At 51.2% G+C, this 18773-nt stretch overlaps 8 protein-coding genes across 8 annotated transcripts; 1 reads left to right on the forward strand and 7 right to left on the reverse strand.

Moving 5' to 3' along the window:
• Positions 1-233: 233 nt before the first annotated feature.
• N7498_010824 (glycoside hydrolase family 27 protein) lies at positions 234-1879 on the reverse strand (the record flags this gene model as incomplete). Its single annotated transcript, XM_058457880.1, has 7 exons — positions 234-620; positions 677-861; positions 910-1296; positions 1355-1495; positions 1563-1682; positions 1732-1744; positions 1808-1879. The coding sequence occupies 7 exons, from the start codon at positions 1877-1879 to the stop codon at positions 234-236; spliced, it is 1305 nt and encodes a 434-aa protein (XP_058304779.1).
• Positions 1880-2354: 475 nt separating this feature from the next.
• Positions 2355-6201, reverse strand: N7498_010825 (putative inositol polyphosphate phosphatase; the record flags this gene model as incomplete). Its single annotated transcript, XM_058457881.1, has 6 exons — positions 2355-2427; positions 2477-3144; positions 3200-3459; positions 3512-3721; positions 3771-6099; positions 6154-6201. 6 exons carry the CDS (start codon positions 6199-6201, stop codon positions 2355-2357), a joined length of 3588 nt encoding a protein of 1195 aa, XP_058304780.1.
• Positions 6202-6557: 356 nt separating this feature from the next.
• Positions 6558-7286, forward strand: N7498_010826 (CHY zinc finger protein; the record flags this gene model as incomplete). The annotated part of the gene is made up of 6 exons (XM_058457882.1): positions 6558-6562; positions 6678-6721; positions 6778-6851; positions 6921-6982; positions 7047-7148; positions 7205-7286. The coding sequence occupies 6 exons, from the start codon at positions 6558-6560 to the stop codon at positions 7284-7286; spliced, it is 369 nt and encodes a 122-aa protein (XP_058304781.1).
• Positions 7287-7519: 233 nt separating this feature from the next.
• Positions 7520-8628, reverse strand: pre6 (proteasome core particle subunit alpha 4; the record flags this gene model as incomplete). The annotated part of the gene is made up of 5 exons (XM_058457883.1): positions 7520-7841; positions 7905-8292; positions 8402-8454; positions 8513-8519; positions 8601-8628. 5 exons carry the CDS (start codon positions 8626-8628, stop codon positions 7520-7522), a joined length of 798 nt encoding a protein of 265 aa, XP_058304782.1.
• Positions 8629-9846: 1218 nt separating this feature from the next.
• Positions 9847-11891, reverse strand: N7498_010828 (putative RNA binding protein (Arp); the record flags this gene model as incomplete). Its single annotated transcript, XM_058457884.1, has 4 exons — positions 9847-10770; positions 10830-11536; positions 11595-11652; positions 11736-11891. The coding sequence occupies 4 exons, from the start codon at positions 11889-11891 to the stop codon at positions 9847-9849; spliced, it is 1845 nt and encodes a 614-aa protein (XP_058304783.1).
• A 1748-nt stretch (positions 11892-13639) lies between these two features.
• Positions 13640-15203, reverse strand: N7498_010829 (flavin-containing monooxygenase; the record flags this gene model as incomplete). The annotated part of the gene is made up of 2 exons (XM_058457885.1): positions 13640-13645; positions 13704-15203. The coding sequence occupies 2 exons, from the start codon at positions 15201-15203 to the stop codon at positions 13640-13642; spliced, it is 1506 nt and encodes a 501-aa protein (XP_058304784.1).
• Positions 15204-15825: 622 nt separating this feature from the next.
• N7498_010830 (type 1 glutamine amidotransferase domain-containing protein) lies at positions 15826-16641 on the reverse strand (the record flags this gene model as incomplete). The annotated part of the gene is made up of 3 exons (XM_058457886.1): positions 15826-16214; positions 16267-16504; positions 16564-16641. 3 exons carry the CDS (start codon positions 16639-16641, stop codon positions 15826-15828), a joined length of 705 nt encoding a protein of 234 aa, XP_058304785.1.
• A 750-nt stretch (positions 16642-17391) lies between these two features.
• N7498_010831 (uncharacterized protein) lies at positions 17392-17876 on the reverse strand (the record flags this gene model as incomplete). The annotated part of the gene is made up of 2 exons (XM_058457887.1): positions 17392-17394; positions 17457-17876. 2 exons carry the CDS (start codon positions 17874-17876, stop codon positions 17392-17394), a joined length of 423 nt encoding a protein of 140 aa, XP_058304786.1.
• Between the last annotated feature and the right edge of the window lie 897 nt (positions 17877-18773).

Here is an 18773-nt window from a genome sequence, read left to right on the forward strand (position 1 = left end):
AAATGAAACAAAGAGAGCTGTGTACGGTGGGCTATGCCATCAACCAGGCGGCAGTCGTCGAGAATGTTGACCCAGCTAAAGTATTTAGTCTTATGTGATATGAGCCGGGTTGCTCTAAGATGTGAAATCCAGTATTTGAATAGAACGAACTACATAACAACTGCCAAAAAGCTCAATTTCACATTCAAAATGTGACAAAGTCATTGCTCGGTCGTATGAAGTCATACAGTTCTCTAGCAACAGCCCTTGACCACCAACACCGCCGAGTCATGGCTCGCCAGAGTCGAGCTATACTGCGACTTGACGCAACCCAGATCTTTTCCACTCCAAGCGTCAGTTACATGATACGAACTACCACCCTTGAGCTCGGGGATCTCTTCCCAGATCGCAGTACGAGTGGCAGTGGAGTTCTCCGAGTTGAGCATCAACACAAGAGTTCCCCCGAGATTCGACGATGGGCCCGACCAGTACTCGGCTGGGTGAACTGGGTCAAACGTCCAGTCTGGGTTATATCCCCATTTGTAAGGGTGAGCGGATCGACCGACGACCGGATCTTGGTTGAATTTGATGAGGTACTCATTCTTGATCGTGGCCAGGTTGGCCTGACTCAGCGTGTCGAGCTGGAGACGAAGTTAGTACGAATTGTTAGAGATTAATACTCCAAGTTATAGCCTACATCAGTGCCGATGATCAGAGGACCCTTCATGGCTGCCCACAGAGCAAAGTGGGAGCGCGCTTCAGCGTCGGTCACGTCCCCGTTACCAACTTCAAGCATGTCGGGATCGGGGTGACCCCAGAAACCAACGTAATTCATTTTGAAGCTGTTTTCGTTGGTAATCGCCGCAATGCGGCTCCAAGATGCTGTATCTGGTCAGAGCCTTTCGTAGGCTTGAAGCGAGTGAAACATACCGCTAATATCGCCAGACATGCGCCACGAGTTACCCGTTTCATTACCCCAGGTGTTGACATCCCCGTCTCCCCAGTCACATAGGGAATAGAGGATAGTTCTTTTCTCGCCAAGCAGAGCATTACGCATAGCGGTGTAGCGCTTGAATGTATTGGAACTGGTCCAGTCATAGCCGGCAGGAGCTGGATTGGACAGATTGGGGCAGGTTCCATTAGGGAAGTTGCCCGAGCCGTCAGGTACACAGAAATTGTACTGATCAGTCCAGTTAGATGGCACACCGCAATTGTCGTATTTGAGGTAGTCAATTCCCCATCCCGCCCAAGTTTCGGCATCGAGACTTTCATGTCCAAGACTAGCAGGATAGCCTGCACAGGTAGTCTCGCCGGCACCTGAAGCCCATTTTAGCGCATGTGCAAGGCGAAATATATAAACGCGAGATATACTTACTGCTGTAAATGCCGATCTTCAAACCAAGACCGTGTACCTGATCCGCAACACCCGAGATGCCGTCGGGAAACGAGGTCATATTAGGCATCAGACGACCTGTCATGCTGTTGCGGCCGGTCTTCATGGACCAGCAGTCGTCGACTAGCGTACCAAATTAACTAAATGTTCATGACAATGTGGAGAGTCGCAGGAGGCGTGGGTTTCTTACTATTCACGTATTCATATCCAAGATCTTTCAGCCCCAGCTTGACCATCTCATTGGCAGCAGTCATGATCTTATCTTCGTTTACATCGCATCCGAAGGCGTTCCAACTATTCCAACCGAGTGCTTTCTGCTGTTAATATGTCAAATATAAAAGTCGAACAGTATTCCATACCTGGCAATCGACCCTATCGAATTGTACGGGTTAGCGGCGCCATCGCTGGCTCAATTGAATTTGAATCAGGCCTTACCACTCCATCCTTCCTCACAAGAGCGTTCGCGGATGGCAACAAGGCCAGCATAGCCAAAGACGAGATAAACATGGTGAATTGAGTCAATTAAGCACCGTACCGCAAACTTGAGAGCAGAGATGGCATGCGGAGTTTTCTTCTATATGTATGCCATTTATTATGTAGTACTCCGGTGCGGGGAACGGTTAAACAGACTAGCACCCCGAGGTCGTCAGGCAACTTGACCGCCGATCTTCGTACAGGGGTTCATTGTGACGTCTCGTATTGGCCATCGAATAATTCCGAATGAGGAACGGAGTTGAATAGCCGAAACTACGAGCTGAGACAATCTGCATGGCTGGAACTTAAAACCTGCTGTAGAATAACATTGAACTAGCTTGACCCCGGACTCTTGCCACCAACTCACATTTGAAATCCTACTGTAGCAGAGAAACAAAGTTCTAGTCATCATCCATTACATGTCTATCATAAAATCGTTACTCGTTTTAATATACATCCGCAGGTATAATAAAGGGCCTGAGTCTGGGCTCAAGTGCAAACCACCCGCTCATTGACACTTCAGGATCAGCGAACGAGCTTGGCGAGGATCGGTACCGAGGACAGTGATGAGATATTCGATACTAGATTGCCGTTAGTGGGTGAGAAATACAAGTTGGAAAGTACTCTTACCTAGCTTCAGAAGCTAGCCGCCGCTTCTCCTCCTGGAACTCCTGCTGGCACGCCTCCCACACGGTGGCCCGTTCCTGCGGGAGCACTGTTTTAACGCGAACCTTGAAGGTCGCACTGACGGGCCGATGATCGGAAGCACGGACCTCGTGCCGGCGATACTCCAGCTGCTTGACGCGGCCGGCTCCACGGTAGAGAATGCGGTCACACCAGGCGGGAGAGCGTTTCTTGTCACTCGAGTCGTACTGGTCAGTACCAACGTCGTATTTATAGGTCGGGGCAAAGGTGATGGGGGCTTCAGTAAAGCTGCGAAGCCGGAATCCGGGATTCTTGCGGCGGGATGCCAGGAGTTGATCACGGTCGAGAAGTTTGTTGAGGTTATTTTGGCGGATGGCGTCGATGATGACATTGCGAGGGATGGAATCAATGCGGTAGTTTAGGTCTCCGTTTAGGATACAGATCTCGTGGTCCATGATCATGGATCCGTCCCCTCCACTGGCGTATTGGTCCGTCCGTGCTGTGAGGCTGTTCTCTGCGGGAAATGCTTCTGCTTCGAGGATCGCAGCAATGTCGTTATTGCGATGAGCGGTCTGTGTTTGGCCGGCTGCAAGATGGCAGTTGACAAAGCACATCGAGCTGTCGTCTAGAACGAAGCGGAAGACCAGAGCACCCTGGAGACGACCGATTAGAAGCAAGCTCCATAGAACACAGACAGGAGCCACAAACCTTATTACCGTGCAATCCACCCATTCCCCGCTTAATCTCGGAAGCATTGATGCTCTTGATATTGTGGCGCTCCTTATGCTTGACGAAGACACAGGTGAAGAGTCCCACCATGTTGGCAGTGTGTAGAAGAACGTAGGATTCATCGAGAGGCATGCACTCGTGCAGAGTCCGCGTGAGATGGTCAGCCCATACCCGGTACTGCCGGCTCATGTGTTCTTTCTCGCCATTTTCCTTTTTCTTGCTACCAAGCAACAAGCTCTCTGCGGACGGGAATTAGTATATAACGAGAACACAACGACCTAAAGCACGTACTTGCTGTGATCTTCTTATTTTCCAGATCAACAAGTTCCTGGAATCCAAACACCACGATATCCGGCGGGTTCTCTGGTTGGACGGCATCTCGGATGAAATCCGACGTGCGCACACTGCCAGGGGTTGAAGCACCAGCGTTCCAGGTAATAACGGCGGTACGTATCTCCCGGAACTTGCAAAACTCGACGTCTCTATTTTGCATTCGCGCGTCTGGGTGATGTTAGATCGATTATCAATTGAAGCCATGTGACCAACATACCTAACCAGTCATCCTCCAGCATTCCATCCCAAAACCGAATGCAGTTGTCAGTGCCGAGCGAAGTTACTTGCAGACGGTTGATCGTCCACACGCTACTGGTGTCCAGCACAAAGTCACAAACAGGGCTGTCGTGCGCGCGCCAGTCTTTCTTCACAGTCCAAGGATTTGTTCTCGTGTCGTACACGTAGATCATGCCAGTTTTATAGCCCGCCCACAAGTAGTCGCCCACAAAGCCGAGGCAATTGATCTTGTAAACACTAACATTGACCACGGCCAGACACGAGTAGTCGGTTGACGAATAAACAGTGACTTTGCCGTCCGCGTGACCAAGATACACGCGACCGCCGTCCTGGGTAGTATATGTACCACAAGTCACGTCACCTGAATGTTGCAGACCTATGGGGCGCTTGAAAACCTTGAATGAGGTGTCATCACGCGTGTTCGGCCGGTAAATATAAACGTCTTTGCCTGCTGCCAACCAAAGCTTATCATCAACCACCATGGAGAACTGGCCACGGGCCACTCGCTCATGGGGACAGTGGTAGCTGTACTGTAAATTGGGAACACCAGTCTCATCTGGCACCCAGACCAATAAGCGGCCTTCGTCATCAATAGTCCACATTTCCTTCTTATGACGTAGAATTTGAATGACCTCTCTGCGAGATGGATAAGACCGACTAGCGACAATGGATTGGGATGCGATGTCGATTTCGTGCAGCTCCCCGGCGCTGGTACCGACCCAAAGACGTTTGCCCTCGTCTTCAAGACCTTTGCCGGGTTTGAAGGCGAGAGACAGACTCTTCACTGTTTCCCCATGGCTGATGCTCAAGACTTGCTCTCCAGTAGTGAGGTCCCAAACACGAGTCAAGTATCCAGTTGTGCACACATATTTGCCGCACACATCAAGTAGCCGAGTATCGTATCGCGTGAGAATCTCCCTGGGTCCTGATTTCAAAAGCGGGGGACGCCGGTTCGCCTTTGATGCATCGGGATAGTCAGTCCGTGAAACTGGGAGTTCATCGGCTGGTAATTCCTCTGCTTCTGTATCTGTCCGCGCTATTCGACGCTCTTGGTATGCTGATGATAGTTGTGATTCACGGGGCAAAGACTGCTGCCGCTGTATCTCGCGCTGGCTTGGTGTCTCACTTATAGGAGGGAAAGAAGGAATAGACCGAGCAACTGGTGTCATTTGTGCTGGGCTAGCCACGCGCTGTGGAGATTCTCGGGCAGGGAGGAATTCACTTCTCTGAGCAGGCGCAACTGCTGGTCTTGGAGGAAGACCCGGACGGTCATAGAGGCTGTCGCTCGCCCGCAACCTCTGCGCAGAAAGAGGAGGAGCAGTAGAAGTCTCCTGAGGTGCGGGAGACGCCGGCGGAATTTGTACCATGAGAGGTTTGGAGGCCCGAGAAGGTTCGCGGACCGGACGAGTCCTAGAGAAGCCGAACTCCCTAGCATCTTGTTTTGAATAAGCAGATGGTGCGGGTGATCGTTCGTCAAACGAGCGTCGACTCGGAGGCTCCGTGGTAGGCCGTGCAGGCGACGGTCTTATCTTCCCAATAGAGACAGGTTTGGTCGGGGTTTTCTCCGGGCTACTGGGAGGAGTACTGAATGGAGACACATGGCCCTCAGACGAAGCTGGATCTGGCCGAGGAGCTAAGGAGCTCGAATCCGGGTGAGAAAACATTGCCGGCTTGGCCGGGACCTTTGGCTTATCTGCCCGGTTCACTGGCGGAGGCAGCGATGCACTCTTTAACTTTCGCTCTGACTGCGAACGACTGCCATTTAACCCTGGAGCATTGGGCGAGAGACGTGCACTTGTGTCTCCAGTCGGAACAGAAGAACCGAGCTGCGGCACCACCGATCGAGAAGCTGCTGGACCAGCAGACACCGATTCTCTGGTTCGCTGAAGTGAGGGTCTGGTCATGCGACTATTATCCTGCTGAGCTGTATGTAGCTCGCGCTCGAGACCTCGCGGCGGCGATTGGGGTGAATGGACGGTTAAGGTAGGTGTAAGTTGTGGCGACGATTGGTTGAAGTTCATGGAAATGGGCCGGCCATATCGAACTCCGGGAGATCCGCGAGCTCGTAACTGCTCGCTATTGACTTGCTCATTTCGGCGCCCCTGTCGTTCATCGGCCGTTGTGTTCCATGGAGAGTGTGACCGGGGCAGATCCAAGGAGGCGCGGCTTGAGGACCGGTGGTCGTCACCGGGTTCAGGGGTTGTCAGGAAGCGATTAGAGGTATCATTCGAGCCGTTAGCGACAGTCGATTGGCTTTTACGGTGGGCGAGGTTTTCGAAGTGGGATAGCAAGGAAGATACCGGTCTCCGCTGCAAGTCGGGGTTAGTAGGTCCGCGTGCCACATGGGACAAGCCATAGCGTACAATGGGAGTTTCATCCGTGTTCTCCTGGTCCATGCCGTTCCCCTCCATGACCATAAGCAAAAATCCGTCGCCAATACCAGCCAGTGGGATCGATCATAAGCTTGATTGCGGATGCCTGGGAAGCAACTCGTGCCGTATGAGAATGCGGAAGTTGGAGTAGGTGAGGGCAGTAGGGATGTCGAGGCACTCTGGGGGAAAGAACAAAACGGCTGCAGATAACAAGCGGCACAGAGGCCAGGAAATCAAAAATAATGAGGGGTCATGTAAGTAGAGACGAGAGGAAGGTGAAATAAAGTGGCGGGGAGGGAAAGTGGAGGACGATCACGGGAGTGGCAGATCAACGTGGTTCCTGCGCAACGTTCATCTTTCTCGCTTTTGCGTCAACCCGGCACCCTCTCCGCGCCATGTGGTAAGTCTTGACCTCTTTGCTAGCCCTGAAAGCTGGAAGCTAGAAAGCTAGCAATTACGGGGATAGCTTCTCCCAATTTTCAGCCTACAAGTTCAGTAGCTAACAGCCCCTACAGTAAACACGTCCTCAATGCCCAGGTGGCTATTCGCTCCCCTTGCTGTACGCTCGACGAGACCCTCCCATGATACAAACGCTCACAAATGTATATCCATCAGGCCGCAAGTGGTTCGACTGTGCCGAATGCCACCAGGAACAGGAGTCCCATATGCTGCAGAAAGCTCAGGAGATGGTAAGGCCCACCAGCCCCTTTGAGGCACGGATTGGCCGGTATAACAAGTGTCTGACGAACGTGAGATAGATTTTTGCATGCAAGAAGTGCAAGAAGTGCTTCCGCAAGGACGCTGCTGAGTTCGAAGAGAGGTATGATTACCCCACGTTCCGCAGGTGGAAGGTTATGCAGGACTGACTTTGCTGGCTTTCTTAGTGACGAATTTTGCCCGCATTGCGACAATCACTTCGTTCTCGAGGCCGTGACACCGAATGCCAGATTGGAAGTAGAGGGTGACGACGCGCGCATGGACAACCGGTTCGTTGAAGGCGACCATTCACTTACGACTCGCTGCAGATGCTAACAATGACCAGAATGCTCAAAGATGACCGCGTCCGCGGCGATCAAGAAAAGTCCATTTTCCAGTTCAAGGATATCTCGGATCGCATGGGCTAGAGGGCGTGCATTTTGTGGATGCAGTTTCATGATGTTGACGATCTGACGCTTTTGAGCTTTGCTACGATCATCCGGGCCTATTTCCCCGGCGATAAACCGATACCCCGAGGTGTCGATACCTTTATGTTGTACAGTACGGAAATGAGATGTGTAGAAATTCGTGGTTTTGAGTTCTCGTGAAGAAAAGAGACCAGCGCTGTAAATTGGCACAATCGAACCTTAACTCAGTCGGTCTACTCCGCCGACTCGCCACCCCGAGTGAGAATGGCCGCTGTGGTGGTGCCTCCTCGGCTGGTCTTCTTCTTGGCTGCCTCTTCCTGCTTCTCGGTCTCGATGCTCTTGACGTACGACTCAATCTGGTCATCTGGCAGCATCTCCACGCGCTTGCCGGGTGCCATGATGGCCACTTCGATGTTCTTGGCGCCGGTTTGCACCACCTCGAGCAATGACTTGATGGTCAGCTGGATGGTCTGCTCGCGGTCCATCTCATCCTGGTGGTTGCGCTCGAGGAACTCGCGGACTGTCTTGCTGGATCGACCGATGGCGTTTGCTTTCCTGTACGCGAAAAAAAAAATTGAGACATATTCCTATGGTATTTTAAGTTCGAGGACCACCTACCAAGCGGAGTAAATGCCGGACGGCTCAGTCTGGTACAGTCGGGGCGTGCCGTCGTTCTGGTCGAAACCAACAATCAACGTACTAATGCCGAACGGGCGGACACCACCGCTCTGTGTATACCGTTGTTGCACGCTAGCAATATACTTGGTGATGTATTCGATGGTGACGGGGTCCTCGACAGTGAGACGGTGCGACTGGGCCTCTAGCCGGGCCTTGTCGATCAGGATACGGGCGTCGGCGTTCAAACCGGCGAAAGCAAGGCAGACGTGGTCGTCAACGAGAGCAATCTTCGAGGGGGTAATGCGGGTATCTTGGAGTTTGAGGGCGGAGCGCTTCTCGCAACCGAGGACGACGATGTCCTTGCCTTTGACACCGACGGCACAGGTCCCTGCAGATCATCAACAATTAGCAATCAATTTGATACAGGAAGCGACAGGCCGATGAATGGCAGTAGTCCCCGAGCTGTCAACGTGTGGTCCGGATGAATGGGGTCTTACCTCGCTTCACGGCCTCCATGGCATATTCGACCTGGAAGACGTGCCCATCGGGACTGGGGCTGGGTTAGACGATACTCGCCAGAGCTGAAACTCGGACTGAATGATTCATACCTGAATACTGGGATGAGTTAGCATCATTTGTCCATGGTCAAGCACGGTAGCAAAGGGAGCTGGCGATGGGGGGAGCTAGCTGGCTTACCTGACAGAGCTCGGTCGTAGCCGGACATTGTGGCGCAGAAATTGGGGAATCAAGTAGGAGGTATTAAGATGCAAATAGAGGAGTTTCTAGAAGATCAAGGTTGGAGAATGGAAAGGAGGACGCTGAGCAAAGGACGGTGATGGGGGAGCGGCACCTCAGCAATGACGAGGTTCGGCGGGCGGTGGACGCGACAGCCTGCGGATGCCTGAAGGGCAACCGCGTGGTAATATCACCGTCGAGTCTTTCATTTTTAGGAATGATCCCAATGTTAATTGGAGATTCTTCCAATTGCAACGAGAAGGTATTTAGAATATCAATGGAGTTACTCTCAATGAAACATGATTGACCCATATGTGGGTTGGCAGTATAGTTGAAGGTGAGATTGGATGCACCCTCACGACGCGAGTCTACGAAGGGGCTGAGCTTTCACTATCAAGGTGCGCTCATGTATCAATCCTTGGAGACTATGAAGCGGAACTTCCAGACATGTACTATTCCTCAATTGAATGATGGAAAGCTCCTAGAAACTATACAGGGCCCATCATCCTGGGGCGAGACAAATACACGAAATGGAGTCAAATATGAACAGAACAATCATTTTTGTTGCATTCACAGTGCCTGGCGAAAAAAAGCATCCACAATGCCGGCGCAAGTAAAGGAAATCCCCCAACACCCCCAACGGAGCCCGAGTCCGAATCCGAACCATTGTATATCCCATCCGTGAGATCGATCAATACCCTGAATTCTCCGACGCTTGCCATGACCCAACGCAGAAAGGGACGACAAAAGATCTAAAATGCAAAGCAGGTCGAGTGCGCAACCCAAGCTCACAATGCGTTCGCATCCGATACCCTCAACAGACAACGGCCAAAATAAACCCAACCCCGGGGTGTCGCCGCCATCCTTGCATAAAAAGCAGACCAGGAAAAAAAAGACAACCATGAAAAAAACCAAGCTCAAAGATGGAATCAAGGGGATGAGCGGACCCGCTCATCCCCTTGATGAAAAGATGAAAAGAAAAACCAACAGGACGGCGAGGCGAGAAAAATCCGGAATCATCGACACGCTACCCGCCTGCTCCTTCCAACCCGATGCACCGGAACCGCATAAATCCCTTATACAAATGCGTATCAACGAATATCAACCAACGCATATACCTGCCACAATGCAGGGTTGCAATATGGACAACGTAAGTGTGACCGCCCAGTTCGTCGGGCTTTTTGAATAGGTACATGCCACTCCGCATTTACGCAGGAGACTTGTTGGCACCGGCACCGTTTCGCCGAGAGTGAGCGTCATCGGAAACAGTGAGGCCGCCGAGACCAGTCGACAGGAATGCGAAGGGATCGCTGGAGCTCTCAGTACCGTAGAAACCACCGTTCGAAGCGCTGGTGGAAGGCACACCGTGGTCAGCACCGCTGAAAGCCGCCTGGGTGGCCGGGTTGGCGAAGGAGGCAGCAGAATGCGAGGTGCTTGACGATCCATATCCCGAGTTCACCTGTCCCATCTGTGGGTAGGCTCCGGGACCGTTGCCCAGCCCACCGGTAGGGAGAGCATAGTTGTTCGGGGGAGCACCGAACTGGCCGCCGAAACCGCCGAAACCGCTGGCGGTAGAGGCGAACGGACCGGGACCGGGAGTGCTCGCCATCGAGTTAGGACCCATGTTGAATTGCGATGGGGCTTCCATGGGGGATGGGAAAGCCGAGTCGGCCACGACGGCGGCGCCAGAGCGAGGGGCACCACAGCGCAGGCAGTTGATGTTCTTGGCGAAGTTATGATAACCGCAGCCCTCGGAGCCGCACTTCCAGTCACCAGCGCGGAAAGGAACCACGCCACCATTGCCACCCATGCCACGAGAGTGACCCATCCCGTGGCCGTGACCCATATGAGGAGGCATCATGTTAGGCGGGCCGTAGCCGTATCCGTAACCCATCGGGTCAGGGGTGGCCGCCATAGCGGGGAACGAGCAACGGAAGCAAGCAGTGCGACGCTGGAAGTTGGAGAAACCACACGACGGGCAAGTCCAGTCACCGGGACGGGGGCGGTTCTTGGATGGCGGGAACGGAGTGAGAATCTCGGCCGCCCGGTCCAGAACGCGGCTCGAGGAAGGAGAGACCTCAATAGCCTTCTCATTCAGTGCGCGGCCGTTCATGCACAGGCTCTCGGCGGCCTATATAATTGTCAGCAAGGTGGAACTTGGATCTCGAATTCTTTTCAACTCCAACATACTTCCTCGTGGGACGAGAATACGGCAAAGCCGGTGCCCGTGGGCTTGTGCTGGTCCGGAGTCCGAAGAGTCCAGAAGGCAATTGGCCGGCCACCGAATTGAGTGAACCAGCTCTCCAATTCCGACTGAGTGGTGTCGTGGGGCAAGCCGCTGAGGTGAAGCACCTTGCTCCGCTCAGCAAGGAAGGCCCGGACATCGGCGTGGGCATCCATCGGGCGAGTGAGGATTTCTGGGTGCTCATGGGGTGGCTGCGACTTGCGGATCAGACCCCGAAGCACGCGAGCGAGAGTAATGGACTCCTCCATGGCGCGGCGGGGCGAGGCGGGGGCCAATGCTTGCAGGTGGAAAGGAAGGTTGTGCTTGATGGGGGCCGACGACTGGACGGGCTCGACCTCGAGGGCGGCGCAGATGTTGGAGAGGGAGCTAGGACCAAAGGGCAGCGACTCGGGGTGGTGGGTTTGCCAGCGTTGATATTCGGTGCGCAGGTCGAAGGTTCGGGAGTGCTGCAGGTATGCGGGCAGCACGACGGCCTTGTCACGGGCCTCGCGGGGCAGCTGCACGCGCAGATCCCACGAATCCAACGTGACAAAGGCAAACTCGAGCTGTTTGCTGGTGAGGTGTTCCTGGGCGAAAGCATCGAATCGGGAGATAGCATCACGGAAAGTACCTGCCGAGCGGACGTGCTCCCATGTGAGGGTGGTCAAGCTCGCTGTACAAATTGGTCAGCAAAAATTCGGGAACACGGGGCCTCGCTGGCAAAAGCTTACTGCAGAGCGGCGTGATAGGAGTGTTAACTGGCTTGACGAGGACACTTTCACGGTGCAACTAAAGAATTGAAGATCATCGTTAGATTTTTATTTTTCCCCCCCTCGTTGATCGGGAAAAGTGATGAGGGCGGAGAAATGTACCTCCTCACAAGTCTTGGAGTCCAACAGAATCCATCCCAATTCGATCACCTCGGCCGAGTCCTTGGTGACATAGACGCCATGTTCGTCACAGGTAGTTGCAACGTGGATGACAATGTAGCGATCCAGCTTCGGAGTGGGTGCTGAAACGGCCGCCATCTTTGACTTGTCGCTGCCTACGGAGCGGCAGGGGGAAGGCCCGGAGGGAGGAGAAAGGGAGGGGGAGGGAGAGAGCCTCTGCAGGAAAACGCAGAAGACAAAGACACGACAAACAGGGGGTCGTGGCGAAGAGATGGAAAAGAGAAGCCCGGAGAAGAGAAAGGGGAGGGGGAAAGAAGAAGAAACGAGGCAACTCGGTGGAGATTTTCGGGCTCACGGGGCGGAGATTGGACCACGGTCTCTTTCTACTTCATTTCACTCGATACCTTCTAGAGTTAGTATCGTGCATCTCGTGCAGCTCGGGGTTGTCTTTTTTCAATTCCCCCTGATCTGGTTTCTATTTTCCCATCCCACCTCCGGTCCGCCGTGTGCAACCCCAACCGAAGATCCCTGTCCGTCTCACGAAATTCGCGCGTCCCTCCGCTAATTAATTTTCTGGCCACACTCTGTTTAGCTAGTTCGCCCGTCCTAGCTGGGTACCTATGTGATTTATTTCTGGCATTCCGCGAGTGGGGACCCCTGTCAGAACTCTAGGAATGGGCCCATGCTTCCGATTAATTAGGCCGCGCCCGTGAGGCGGGCAAGCAATTCGATGCTCGGCAAACATACATGTACGAACGATAACCTGTTCAGATGCATATGGGTATCATGGGAGATACGAGTACCCGGGTACTGAACTGAGGTGGGTTGGAATCTCGGGGAAAACACTAACCGGACCGTCACGTGGCGTGCCTGACTGATACCCGTATGGACGCCGTCTTTCCACGCATCTTTTGTTCTTTCCAAGGCTTCTTCTAAATGCCCCTTGACATGCGTATATCGAAGGATATCCCCCCACTAGTGACTGTTATTCACACCGGTCATAAGTGTAGTCTGCTACCTAGTGACGTGCGGAATCTGGCTGCAAATATTTGTCTGTCATTTTTCTGGATAGCTTGGGATGGTTATATGGGTGCATTCTGATGATGCAGAAAAGCACGGTTCCCGGTGCTGGCTTTGATTCAGATTCGGTCGCAGGTGAAACAATGCGGACCAATGCCGCATCCTTTTCGTAGATACATCTCTCACTCTCCCACAATAAACGCATAGCAGGATGATAGATAAAGAGTGAGCTGTGCAGTAGTTGGAAATTCAGATAAGGGGAAGCGGTCAGAGATGGCAGAAAAGATGCTTCTATGCAGCATTTGAGGCAATATCTAAACCGCACCCCATCTTTATGGACGTGTATGGTTCCAATGCCAGATTTACAGTTTTTCATTGGGCTGTCAAAAACTACCATTAGCCTTGGCCCCTTCTATTATACATACTGTTTTGGATACTATGATGATGAACGAACCTGACCTCCGAGTATGCGGGGCACGCAAACCATCAGAACTCAAATATCCCATATTCCAGACTCTTGGTCATACATAGAGGTCCTCGAACAAAATTTAATTTGAAAAAGTATTCAGAAACCCACAATGATGCTCTTTGCCCTTCCATTAAAGTGATGAAATGCTTCGAAGAGTCATCATTCTTATAACACCTAAACATTGTCTGGTAAGCAAGACACTGCCACGCGAGCTAACACAATTGAAGCTGTACTGGGATTTACAGAGATATCATAATAGCCCCGAATTCGCGCGCCATGAGGGCAGTTTAGAATATATTTCTATAAGAGCATACGCTTTCCTATTGGTCACGGCAAAACTCAAAGAAAATAAACTCAAGATCAAAAGGAAATTACGCGTTCCTGCGGTTCTACAATATCATTTCTGATGAAGTTGTCGTTAGCAGCCAGACTGTCCACCTTAACTCGAGAGAACGACTCACCGAAATCTTCCAGTCGTGCCATACGGGAAACACGCTTCGATACCAAAAATAATATTGGGACCAAGGATATGCCATACTGTTCCACTTCTTCCCCTTATACTCCGGCTTGTACCAGCTCTGACACCCGGTATTGAACACCGTTCTATCCAAGCTGCTCTGTAACTGCTGTGAATGCTTCTCTTCTGCTTCTCGACGTAGCTCGACAACCCCATCTAGAGCGTCCAGTACCGGATAGATGATTCGAAGAGCATAGTTGACCGAGTTCTCGACCGTCAGGACTGCTGATTGGTGACCTGTTGCACCATTCGGTCCTACGAGAAGAAAGAAATTGGGGAAATTACTCATCGCAGAGCAGTTGTATGCCTCCGGTCCACCGATCGAGTCCCAGTGCTGGGTTAGCGTTGTGCCACCTCGACCGATCATCTCAATACCGGGAAGAAAGATACCCGTCTTGTATCCATTCGCCAGGATGAGCAGGTCGGCTTTCTTGATTCCGGTCTCGGTGCGGATCCCCTCTGGCACAACCTTCAGAACTTTCTCGTCTGTCAGGGTCAATTTATCTGAGTGCAGACTCTTGAGATACCCAGAATCGATGATTCGGCGTTTGCACCCAATTTCATGATCGGGAATCAATAACTTGTGATACTTTTGTGGTGCAGTCGACTTGATGTAATTGATGGCCTCATTTCGATCCCGAGCTCGGTTTTTAGCGCCCCTTTCAGTAAGAGGAAACGACCGATGCCCAGCTTCGAGAAAAACAAAAAGAAGCACACGACAAAGCCACATCAGCGGTGGGATGTAAAAGAACACCGTGCGAAGGAGTGAATGCATACGCGCGTTGATAGGAGGCAACATCCAATGCTTCGACCTGATCACCTGTGTAACATGCTTCACATCGCCCAGAATAGCAGGAAGGAGCTGCGCAGCCGTGCACCCATTCCCAAAAACAATGACCTCCTTGTTCTTGAGCTCGACATCATGGCGCCACCGAGAAGCATGGAAAATGGGACCCGTAAACGTCTCGGTGCCAGGGATGTCCAATTCTCGTGGCTGGGAAAGGAGGCCGGTTCCAGCGAAGAGAAATCGCGACTCGTGGTAAAAAACCTCGTCAGATTCAATGTGGCGGGCACGAATACGCCAGCGCCTCCTCTCGTCGATCCATTCGCAGCGCTCGACATTCGTATTAAATTGAATGCGGCGCACAAGATCGTACTTATTGGCAACCGCATTCAGATACGCGCGAATCTCTCCGGCATCGGCCTGAATGCGGGTCCAGTCCGGCTTCTGCTCGAAGGAGAAGCTGTAAAGAGCGCTTGGGACATCGCAGGCGCAACCTGGATATTGATTGATATACCATGTCCCACCGAGGTTGTTATGGCGCTCGAAGATCTGAACATCGGTAATGTTATACCATCGCTTGAGAGTTGCACCTAACCCAATACCTGAGAAGCCTGCGCCGATACAGGCGAACTGGCTGTAAGTCGTATTCTCAGAAGACATTCTTCTCACTAGAGAGCTTGGTTATGATCAACGGATCACCCCCGCTCCCTGGGGCAGCTTTTATGTGGACTTTCCGCCCCCACACCGCGCTGACGCAGATTAGTGTGGCAGTGTCTATACACCAATAACTATAGACATAGGGCAACGTTACATAACACGATCGGAAACCCCCCACAGCACTCGGGGTAATTAGTGATTCCGCTGTGGCCGAGAATATGCATGGATCATGATCCACAGTGAGGCTATACGACCCGATGCAGGCCACAGGCATCGTATCTCACCTACTCGTGGTAATTGGTAGGATTTACAGTGTCTCAATCGATGTATCACCATCTCTGACAAAGACTGAGCAACTAAAAAGTCTCCTTTCCGGATAGTTCCTATATCAAAGTTTTTGTAGCCTAATCCGGAAGACTAATCCGCCGGAATCCGCACTGGATAGAAATCTCTTGGACGTTTCTAAGTGAATCTCGCACATCTTGCTCATCGAACATGCTTGACCGGAATTGATGCGGAATGACACGATCGAAGAAGTTCTGCAGGATACAGTACACGCCAACCGCTGATGAGCTCTCAATTTTTAAGAGTTTCAGCGGACAAACAATTGTATCAATAATGAATGTTAGATCGCCAAAGCCTTCAATATCTCTTTTCCAACGCCCGCCCCACTGGCAGGGTTTTGACCGGTGATCAAGATGGCTCCATCTGCAGTTTTTGAAACGACCACCTTCTCTGCCCACGGCTCGTCGGCCTTGACATACTGACCTGAGGTGACCTTGTTTAACTCGTCCTCAAGCATATACGGCATGACGGAAGTCATGCCTGCCTGATCCTCCTCAACGTTAGAAAAGCCGGTGACGGTGGCGTTGGAAAGCAACGGCTCTCCGGATTTAGTTGTAGCCTTGACAAATACGGTGGGACCATGGCAGACAGCAGCGACGACTTTCTTAGCTGCACTGAAAGCTTGAATCAAAGCAAGAGATGTCGGGTCATAATGAAGGTCGTACATGGCTAGTACAGTCAATATTGATTCGAAACCCAAATTCTTCAGGCAATTACTCACGTCCATGACCACCGACGTAGAAAAGAGCGTCAAATTCGGAGACTCTGGGCAAGGCGTCCACAAGTTTTATGGTGTTTTTCCAGAGACTATATTGCTCTTTTAGAAACTTCATCGATACGGCATCCTCCTCGAACATTTTGATCGAGCCAGGATCGAGAGGCGCCTCGCCGCCTTTGGGCGATGCGATGGTGAGCTCGACCTTCCGGTGAAGGACATCCCATGGATGGGCAAACTCGGGCTATCGGTGTTAGTCTATTATACCCTTGGTAAAAGAAACGTTCTATGTGCGACACATACCAGGAACCATCCAGTAGGGTTGCCATTGGCAGGAATTTTATCCTGGGAGGTGAGAACAATCAGCACTTTAGAAGCCATTTTTGTTGGATGGAAGAAATATTTAGCAATTTCGAAAGTCAAAAAGGTCCATTGAGTCGCTTTATATGGTAGAAAGCAAGAAATTGTAAGAACTCAATAGAACCATCGTCCATGGGCATGGAGCATGTGTGTGGTAAGTGGGGTAGCTCCAACAAAGAAGTATGCTTGGTCATCTAAAATTGGACAGTTCGGAGATATAATTAATAAGACCAATAATCTGTAATTGACACTCGGGTCCCCAAAGCAACCAGTTGGGTTATTTCGGGGGTAGACGGGAAACCAGGAATGCAGCTAGTACATAGTGAACATCAGTGGCAAAAAGATGGTAATCCGTCTACATGTATGCGCATCAGAACATCTGATGCCAAATGTTTCTATACTAAGCCGGTGACTCTTTCAACCTAATGATCTTCCTATTAAAAATTTGAATTCGGCTTATCATCCAATAATTTACTCTGGTGGGTGGACTAGTAAATTGCTCTGCCTCGCAGACTTCCACAAGCATACTGGCCGTTAGTTGCCAATTACTTTACGGATACTTACGAATTTCTTATCCAAAACGAACTACTCAAGTTCGGTTGCGAAAATTTTGATTTTATCGAACTACCATACGGAGAACTGTTTTGGCTTCAAATCAAGACGATGAAAATAATGCAAGCAACTTGCGTCCACTCCATTCTGAGTGGTAGTGGATCTGAAATCCCCGAAACTTATATTTGGAAAACATAGCCTTTACTGCTTTCAATTCTATCACTGCAAAGCATGTCCCACACCCTTTCAACTGCGCTCATTCCAGCACCCCATTCGAGACATACCCCGGGGAGTGCCCCAGAATCCAAGAATGCTCTCCAGGCCTCTTCCAGTTCTTGATTATAATTCTTCTCCCCAATTGATGCCATTGCCATCGTTGCAAGATCAGAAGCGTTGACTTGGATATTACCCAAAGAAGCATTTCGGGCGGCTCTATTATGTAGATTCTGTGGCAACTCTGTCTGCGGTGTGTCGCCGATTCCGAGTGGAATGAGGGTCTTGCAAACAGGCTTGAGTGCACTGAACCAAAGTTGAAAGGTGTCACCCCGGGCACCGAAGTCACACAATACCACCTTAGCAGTGGCGTCAATTTTGAGAGTGCTGATGAGACTAGAAGTCATATCTTCGTACTGAACAACGTCATCGTGAAATCCCGTAGCTTGGGAGAAAGCTCTAGATTCTGTGGACGTGACTCCGAGAATCATCTTTGGCTGTACGGACCGTGGGCGTCTCTGCCGGAGCTGATGTGCTAAAGACAACGCAGTCTTTCCAGAAGCAGAAAGCAGTATGATAACAGCGTTTGTAATGTCGGCATCATTCATAGTCCAAGAAGAAGCTCCACTGGACGGTTTGGCCAGAACCGTGTCATCCCAAGCAAAGAGGAATTTGTTAAGCATCCACGATGTCTGGAAGAGTACTCGCATCAGCGAACTCCATCCACAGAAGTCTCCAGAAAAGCCTGCCATTTCAGTGGCAGAGAACAACGAATAGCGATTGTATATTGGCAGCAACTGAGCACGATGGGGACTGGTTTCCAGTGCCTGCTTTGCGTTCTTTGACTGGACAAGTGACAAGTCGACGGGAAGACTCCCAATGGGAAGGTAACCATAAATCACGCTATTTATAGGCAATGAGCTGTAATTGCTTTCGATCACCCGGCCAAACCTCCACGCCGATATCCTTCCATACTGTTGCGAGTCGCTGAAATTTTCTGGAATCGCATTCGGTAATGGATGAACATCCCACCAGCCAAAGAAGCTGCCTAGCTTCGCATATGTGGTATTATTGACTGTCAGGGATAATGTTTCCGGTCGTACCCTCACTGATGATGGGGCTAAAGTTGGCAATTGGTGATCGATTGGCAAAGATAAAATATGCTGCCGCGAAAAGTCTTGTTTGTCCAAGACCTGAAATTCGTAACACCGCATTTTGTTTTCCCAGTTATTTCAGTTGTGTTAATATTGAAGTAGCGGCGAAGATGGGGCCCGAGACCACAAGTAACCAAGTTGCATAGGACGACCAGGGACTGAGGATTTGTAAATATAAAAAGTGACATCTCAATCGTTACACAGTGTATTTTTCTAATTGCCACTCGTAAGTGG

Source organism: Penicillium cinerascens (genome assembly GCF_028974065.1).
Source record: "Penicillium cinerascens strain IBT 15544 chromosome Unknown scaffold_4_segment0_segment1, whole genome shotgun sequence".
Taxonomy (NCBI): Eukaryota; Fungi; Ascomycota; class Eurotiomycetes; order Eurotiales; family Aspergillaceae; genus Penicillium; species Penicillium cinerascens.